Source organism: Arachis hypogaea, chromosome 17 (genome assembly GCF_003086295.3).
Source record: "Arachis hypogaea cultivar Tifrunner chromosome 17, arahy.Tifrunner.gnm2.J5K5, whole genome shotgun sequence".
Taxonomy (NCBI): domain Eukaryota; kingdom Viridiplantae; phylum Streptophyta; class Magnoliopsida; order Fabales; family Fabaceae; genus Arachis; species Arachis hypogaea.
The window spans coordinates 34,687,988-34,696,396 of NC_092052.1; the positions used below are offsets into that span (position 1 = coordinate 34,687,988).

Here is an 8,409-nt window from a genome sequence, read left to right on the forward strand (position 1 = left end):
CCAGAATGGCACCTAGAATTATGACTTTTTGTGAAAACGCCATTTTTGGCAATAATGGCAGTTAAAATTGCTATAATAACCCTAAAAAATCGTCGTTTTAACAAACTTTTTTTGTAGTGTATCCAAATTGTAGGTACATTTACTCACCAAGTACCAAAACTGCAGCCCATGTGTTCTTGAGTGATAACTCTAAGATGATCTTGCAAGATGGCCATCGATGAATATGCTGGAAGGCACAACCAGTAAAAATATGTATAAGATCGATGTTGGAAGGTGATCCTCATGTTTAGGAGACCTGTAAATGGAGAGATTCGAAGCCAAACCATGGAAGCCTTCAGCAGGTAAATATTTCACAGACGTCCAGAAGAACAGAAGTACCTTCCTCTTTTCACTTGTCATTCTCCCAAGAATCTGCCAGAGCTTTAAACAAAATGTAACATTTCTAACAATTTGAAAAGTATGAAAATGTTGGCAGCATCTCTATGCAAATGCTATATTGCAAGACTTTGTTATCTGAAAACAAAAGGCATATCAAGAACGTTAGAAAAAACATTTGAATCATTATAGGAAGAAACATCTATTTACTACAAAAGAAACATCTGAAACCTACAAAAAAACATCTAATAACTCAAAAGAAACATTCCAAAACCTATGAAATAACATTCGATAACTCAAAAACGAAATATCCAAAATTCTATAAAAAAATATTTATTTACAAAGAAACCAACATCCAGAAAGTCAATTAAATCTTTTAATTTTAAGAGCAACTAACATCAAAATCTCATAAAAGTAACCAAAAAGGAGGAAATTGGGGCATTAATTCTTGAGAATTTTTCACTCTAAAAAAAATTATATTTAGAAGTGAAAACAAACAAAGTATGGGCAAAGAGAAGAATGAAATACTTTCTTATTTAGTAGTTGAACCTTGAATTCTGACATTCTAGGAACCATTTCTTGATTAAGATCAGTAGTACTACTTACACTTGCTGAGGCAACCGCCCAATCTATCTTGAATCCAAGTTCTTTAGGCTTTGGTTTCATTTGTTTTTGAGAAGCACTTCCCTGAATCATAAGTCAAAACTATAAGAACATCTACTCACATGGTGCAACGAAAGAAGAAAATAGAATGGACAATAGAGGAATAAAGCAAACCTTCATGGCATCTATCTGCATTTTACTATAAAAAAGAACATCAAAAACCTATGAAAGAAACATCCAGTAACACACAGAGAAACATCCCAAAGCCGATTAAACAACAAATCCGATAATGTGAAAAGAAACATCATCTGAAACCCTATAAAAGAAACATCCAAAAAATCAATTCAAGCTTCTAATTTTAAGAAAACCTAACATTAAAATCTAATAAAAATAACCAAAACCCTCTATAATGATCATCCAGTTTTAAATGAAAGCAACAACTGAATTTAAAAAAATGAAAACAACCAAATTCTCAAAGGAATGGCGTAGATAATGCATGTAGTCACAAGGAAACATTTGTAACCCATGCCAATGTAATATCCAAAACTAAGGATAAGTCAATTTAATGTTCCCCCCAAAAAAATTAAAAAAGAAACGTACACAAGCGGCGTTACCTTGTCTATGGAGCCCTTGCAATCGGTGAGGAAGGAGTTTTTGTGCACCTTTCAAAGCGTCCGAGGCATGGAGGTGGGGGCCAACGCTAGTGTGGATGGCTCGAGCATGGATAGAACAGCAAAAGCAGAGGATGCGAGCGATGCATCGGAATGAGAGTCGTGAGTGGCAAGGATGCCACAGGCAAGCAGCATGGATGCAAATGGCGCAGATCAGACGGCGGTGCGACGGGAGAGTGGCGATGATGCGAGAGTGCTGCACAAATGATGAGTGATGGGACACAAGAGGGTAAAGCAAAGGCGCAATAGTGGCTATCTTTCTTGCTTGAATGATGAATGAGGTGGTGGAGAAGGATGCAAGGACGATGCAGTTGCAGCACTACGGCGGCACGATAAAACCACGACAGCGTGGGACATTGGGGAGAGGGAAGCACAACGTTGATTATTGGGAAAGAGGGATTAGGATTTGTGGTTTTGTGTCGTGAATGAGAGTGAAATTGGAATTAGGGTCATTTTTGTGTAAATTTTTTTTTTTTGAAAAATTGAAAATTATAGGGGAGTTGGTTGAGTTGGCTTATAATATCCCCTATACTTTTTATATGATAAATAGTCGAGATAATACTCAATTTGGTCCCTAAACTTGCATTGTATGCGAACTTCAATTTGGTTCTTAAAATTTCAATTGCCTCTATTTAGTCTCTAAACTTTGGGAACATGACTAATGTTAGTCCTTAAAATAATTTTCGATGCACAGACGTTAATAGAACGCTGATGTGGACAGTCGAATGGCACATTGGACTCTGTAAAATGACGTCATTTTAATTTTAACACTCGAGCAGTTCAAAAATAACATCATAAGTAGTGTTTATTGAAATTTGTCCTCACAAAGCAAGTGAGGCATCGTTTTTTGGCTATTTAAATGTCAAAATTAAAACTGCATCATTTTACAGGTTTTAACGTAGTATGTGACCATCCATGTCAATACTTTATTAACGTTTGTGTCAAAAATTATCCTAATGACTAATGACAATCAATTTGTAAAGTTTGGAAAATAAATAAAGGCAATTGAAAACTCCAAAAACTAAATTAAAGTTCATGTGTTTTATTATTTTTGGAGATCAATGTTAAAATGATGTCTTTCCAACATATCATTAACACAATCATTCAAGATTCATCGTCTTTCCTTACTAAAGTCTCTTACTTTATCCCATTCACTCACATAATGTGTTATCAAATATAATAAGTAGCAATAATAATAAAATAAAGTAGCAGAAGAGAAGAGATACAAAGAACCAGAGAACTTGTATTATTGATAATTTTATTAATTTTATTGGTATATGTTACTGAAAGCATCCAAAAGGCTTATTTATATAAGGATAAAGTACTAAATTAGTTTTCTACGTTTAGGCGTAATTCTGTTTTGATCTTTAAGGTTTAAAGTGTCCTATTTGGATCCAAAAAAGTTTCATTTAGCTTCAATATAATTCGACCATGAGGTCAAAGTTAAATAATCAACGGAATGTCCTACATGACAGCAGTACAAGAACAAGGTCGATAATTTGGAAACAAGTATAAGTTTCAAAGACACAAAATCAACCATGGATGTATCAATACATTTATTTATCATTCTCCTTAGTTCTATAGAGAATATTTCATTTAGAATATAAGAAAAATGATAAATAAATGTATTGATGCATTCATAGTTGATTTTGTGCCTCTGAAACTTGTACTTGTTCTCCAGATTATCGACTTTATTCTTGTGCTGTTGTTCTGTAGGACATCCGGTTAATTATTTAACTTTGACCTTACAGTGAGACTATATTAAAGCTAAATGAAACTTTTTTGAATTCAAATAGGACACTTTAAACCTTAAAGACTAAAACAGGATTACGCCCAAACATAAGGCGATAAGGGACCAATTTAATACTTTACCCTTTATATAAATATGAATCAAATCAAATAATTAATAGATTTATAAATTATTTTATTTAATAAAATCTTAACTAATTAGTAAATGATAATGACATTCATATTTAGATATTTACAAAAACTATTTATTCTATCGTACGCAAATTAAAAATAAAATCAAAACTAAAGAAGAAATAGAAACCTCTTCTTTCCAAAATTGCCCATAGAAAACAACGTAAAAATTTTCAATTTTTTTTTAATTTTACTTTATGAAAATGATTTTCGTTTTCATTTTCTTTTAATATTGATTTGTTCCTTTCTAAAATGCCACAACGCATAAATACATTGTACAAATCTATGTTTTGAATACCGGATTAGATCGACCGATTCGATCAGGTTAACCAGAAAATGGTCTTCTGGCCGATCCATTTGATGTCTGAAATTGTCCTAAAAAAATTGATAAAAAAATTAGACAAACTGACAGTTAACTGGTGAACTGACGGAATCAGGTTTTTTAGGTTACCGGTTCGGATTTATATATATAAAAAAAACCCCACAGAACCTACCCCCACCTGTTTCTCTCTCTGACTCTCTGAGGACCCAACCCTAACCCCCTTTTTCACCGATCGTCTTTTCCATCACCAAACTCATGTCCACCACTATCTCACCACCGCTGTCGCATCTGCTCCAGTCGTCGTCCCACTTCTCGCCGTTCGTCTCCTCCATCGCAACTCGCCTTGTGTTGCCGCTCGTCTCCTCTGTCTCGGCCTTCATCTTCTCCTCGACGTTGCTAGAAGTCGTGCTCGAAGCTGTTGGCATCGCAGTCTCCGTCGTTGTCCTCAAGCCAGTCTCTGTCGTCGTCGTTGTCGGCCCTAAAATCGTCATCTTTGTCCTCGCGTCAAGCCTCTATCTTTAAGCCCCTTCTCTTTCTGTCCGAGGTCACATCCTTCCTCCCTCGTCGTCACTTCCCTTCCTCCCTCGCTAAGCACTGCTGCTTCAATTTGTGTTGTTGATTTTTTTAGTGTTGTTGCAATTTTGTTAATTTTGTATTCTGGAGTAGGATTGTTGCTAATATGATTTTGAATTTAGTTTTGATTTTTTTGTTATTTTTTGGTTTTGGATTTTCTGGGCTTTGGATGCTGAGTTTTTTGTTTTTGGATTCTGAGTTTTTGCTATTGAATACTTAATTAAAAGTTGTCGTTAAAATTTGTTGTGATCCTGAATTTTGTTGTTGATGATTTGAGTTTCTATATAAGTTTGTATTTTTCATTGTTTCTAATTATTTGATTATTAGAAATTATTATTGAAATTTTTTTAATACTAAACTTTTGTTGCTGATGTGATGTGTATTGTTGATTAGTTAATTACTGATTACTTTATTAGAACTTAAAGTTATTTAGAATTTTTTATTTTGTGAAATTTTAATGATAAAATATGAACAAGTTATTATATAAAATTATAAAATTTTGAATTTTATTAGTTAAGAAATTATTGAATTTAAATGTTTAAAATTTGTATATTAAATTTTTAATAAATTTATTTTAAGTTAAACCAGTTGAATTTTAGTTAAACTTTTAAATTATTGAATCAGTCACTCTACCGATTTATTGACCGATTCGATGCTCGCAACCTTGTACAAATATTAAATTCCAATTTGCATTGTTTTCATAGTATGAGACCGTAAATTCCCTCTCTTATCCGTAGTGCAACATATTAAAATTATGAATATAAACTGCGAACGAACGCTTGAAAGAAATATGTAGTAGTATATATTTATTTGTTTGCAAAATACAAATACATAATGCATTTATTACATGAATTTAGTCAATTTACATCCTTGCAAATGCAACTTAAAAAGACAAGAAATGCAACGGATTGATCAACTAAAAATAAATTATGTAACATGCTTGCCAGGAAGAAACAACTGATCAATTCTCTGCATTCCATGCTATATATATTGCGAGGCTTCACCATACACCATTCACCATTTAAGCTTTGCCGGAAAATACTGTAAACCATGTCACAATAAAAGAATAAGAACCCCAAATTGTTAAACTAAAACACAGAATATTAAATTAAAAAAAAAAACTATAAAATTTGGTCTCACCTTCTCAATGAGGGATTGATAGTATGGCTTAACTTTTTCAACATCAACTAACACTTTGCTCTTGCTATACAGATCATATTTGCTACACAAAATTACGAGTGATATATGAGATATTAGAGCTCAATATTTTGGATCATATTTGTATTAGATTAGAATTTAAGATTTATAGTTTATGATTTATAATTTAGTATTTATAGTTTAATGTTGGCTAAGTGTTAATAATAAATTTTGTTACTCATATAATATTACTCGTGATATAATTAACAAGAAGCATAAGAATATGTGGAAAAAAAAAGATACATTTAAGTTAAACACGAACTTACTTGAAAATGTGGAGCCATTTTAGGTTCTCACGATCTTCATCATTCATGAGATGAGAGTATGCACCTTCCTTATGTAAAGCTGCAATACAAGGTTATACATCATTATCACAAAGGGTTAATGGCTACTTGACTTGCAAAATTTTTATAGATGGATATAAAAACTTACGATAGAAAGAATGATATCTGATGATGAATAATCCTGCTGAAGGTAGAGTGCAACCATTTTCCTTAGCAACCTAAAGATACAAAAGTGTGCTATTTAGCAAATCCAAAGATCAAATAATACATAAAAGAGCAAATTAAATTATTATCAAAATGACATATAATAATGTTCGGAATTTTTTTTCAATTCTTTTTTTAATTATTTTATTTATTTTAAATTCTAAACCTAAATCATAAATCCTAAACTATAAATCTTAAATCATAAATATTCCAAAAAAGAAGAATTTTTAAAATAAAACTAACATTTTTTTTATAGGATAAATTTTGCATGGGGTGAGATTTGTACACAAGACTTGAGGAATAGAAAGTAACTTGGCTACCATTAGATTGTACTACTTCAAAGCTAAGCTTGGCATATCGACTAACATTAACTAATTAAAAATTAATTTTTTATACTTTCTTAATTGAAAATCATTGTGTTTATGTGAATAACTGAATATAGACTCACCAAATACATATAGTCATCATGTCCCCATGACATCATTACATTTTCAAGTCCACATCCATTGGTGTAGATTCCATCCTTAGTGCTATAAGCGGGGTTTTTTATATCCGGGTTCTCCTTAAAATACTACAACATGAAATAAATTTTAATTAGTTGCTAATTTAAGATAAGAAACTCATCAAGCCTTTAAAAGTTATATATAATAAACAACTTGTTTACCTTGTGGTGAATGTTTGCTTCGTCAAAAGCACAACCAACAGGAAATGTATCTCCTTCAAATATGTATTTGTTATAATCGTTTAGTTGAATGTTGAGTTTAAAGTTACACTAATTAATAGGAATGAAAAAAATTAATTATGTAAATATGGTTGAATGAAAGTTCTCACCAACAACCGCCCATTGAGGAAGCTCTCCAAATTGAGGAAGGAGAAGAATCTTTCCAAGATCTGAAATAAATCAACACATACAATCATTTGTTAACTCCTCATTATAATTTAAAATATGTTGTGTCTCTCAATAAATAAAAAACGTTTAGGTTTCATCATATTAAATAAAATAAGAATATTATGATTATGATAAAGTCTTTCTTATTTTATTTTTCATAGTTTTCATAATTTAGTAGATCAAGGACTAATTTGCTATAGATTAAAACTTTATTTAAGAGTATATCGTTAGCCAATAAATTATTACATATATGCATATACCATGGATGAGTGCGGTCAAATGCAACCAATCTTCATTGGGATAGTCTTTTCTAATGGCTTCAGCAGATTGCAACAAATGTTGAATTTGAGGTTCATCCAAATCAGGATCACTATCGTCCACTACTTGATTTAGCAGCTCACAACATTCCCATATGCTCATTTCTGCTCTATTCAATTTTTCATAGTTCTCTCTCATTTTCTTCACCTGTTATAGCATTATATATTGATAAGTCCGATGACATTGCTTAGAAAGCATAGATAGATAAATGATTTTGAATAAAATAAAGTTTGCTTACAAAGTCATATGTTTGGTTTATGTGCTGCAATCTATAGAATTCTTCTACACCTTTTTGTCTTTCACTTTCAGCATCATAAGCCCTGCCAAACCCCGTAAAATATAAGCTTTAAAACATAAACCTTCATTCATGATCATTACACCAAATCTTACATATAGAGGCAGTTTTTTTGCGACAATTTTTTAAAATCATCACTAAATTTTATTTAGTAAAGGTTGATGTGACAGATATCTGCGAAAACATTTCAAAACTGACACAATATTTCAATTTTGGTGTAGTGGATCAATAATTAACGATAAATGAGAGAATCTAAAATGAAGTTGATACCTAAAAGAGTGGCCAAATGAATTAATTTCTGGTGCTGTAAATCCATTATGTGACACGCCGTTCAACGTAACCTCGTTTGTATCCTTAGTGACATTATTGTGCACATTCTTCTCATCAAATTGTGACCCTAAAAACATGTCACAATGTTACAAACGCTACTTCTGAATGAATAGAAACCGAATAGAAATAATAAAATAAAGGTTATGTTAAGAAGAAAATTTAATCATACCAAGGGCAGATTGGTCAACTAGGGTAGTAGCCATTTTTGTTGTAATGAAAGACAAAATGTACTGGAGAAAATTATTAAAAAGCAATAGGTAAAGAAGGAGAAATTTCGAATGAAACTGCTATGCCAAAATCCTTAGACGACAAGGGTTTATATACTTCAACAAAAAGTCCTTGTTGGAAAATTTGGAAGCTTTAAGTCCTCAACGAAAAAAAAAGATATGGATAACAAATTTAGAATCATACTATTCTAAGTAAGTTGT

General features: G+C 31.7%; 1 protein-coding gene across 1 annotated transcript; it reads right to left on the bottom strand.

The window, feature by feature from the left end:
* Nucleotides 1-5,326: 5,326 nt before the first annotated feature.
* On the bottom strand, nt 5,327-8,184 carry LOC112763142 (inositol oxygenase 2-like). The gene is made up of 11 exons (XM_025808887.3): nt 8,151-8,184; nt 7,922-8,048; nt 7,595-7,676; nt 7,299-7,503; nt 6,981-7,040; nt 6,814-6,866; nt 6,598-6,720; nt 6,094-6,163; nt 5,928-6,006; nt 5,605-5,686; nt 5,327-5,505 (listed from the first exon to the last, which is right to left on the bottom strand). The coding sequence occupies exons 1-11, from the start codon at nt 8,182-8,184 to the stop codon at nt 5,479-5,481; spliced, it is 942 nt and encodes a 313-aa protein (XP_025664672.1). The 3' UTR covers nt 5,327-5,478.
* Nucleotides 8,185-8,409: the final 225 nt, after the last annotated feature.

What these genes read in the sequence shown, in the direction of transcription:
- LOC112763142 (XM_025808887.3), bottom strand. Translation starts at nt 8,184, where the DNA reads ATGGCTACTACCCTAGTTGACCAATCTGCCCTTG. An exon ending in TCATTTGGCCACTCTTTTAG is followed by an intron (nt 7,677 to 7,921) that starts GTATCAACTTCA and finishes GGGGTTTGGCAG; the next exon opens with GGCTTATGATGCTGAAAGTG. An exon ending in TCCTCAATGGGCGGTTGTTG is followed by an intron (nt 6,867 to 6,980) that starts GTGAGAACTTTC and finishes ACATATTTGAAG; the next exon opens with GAGATACATTTCCTGTTGGT.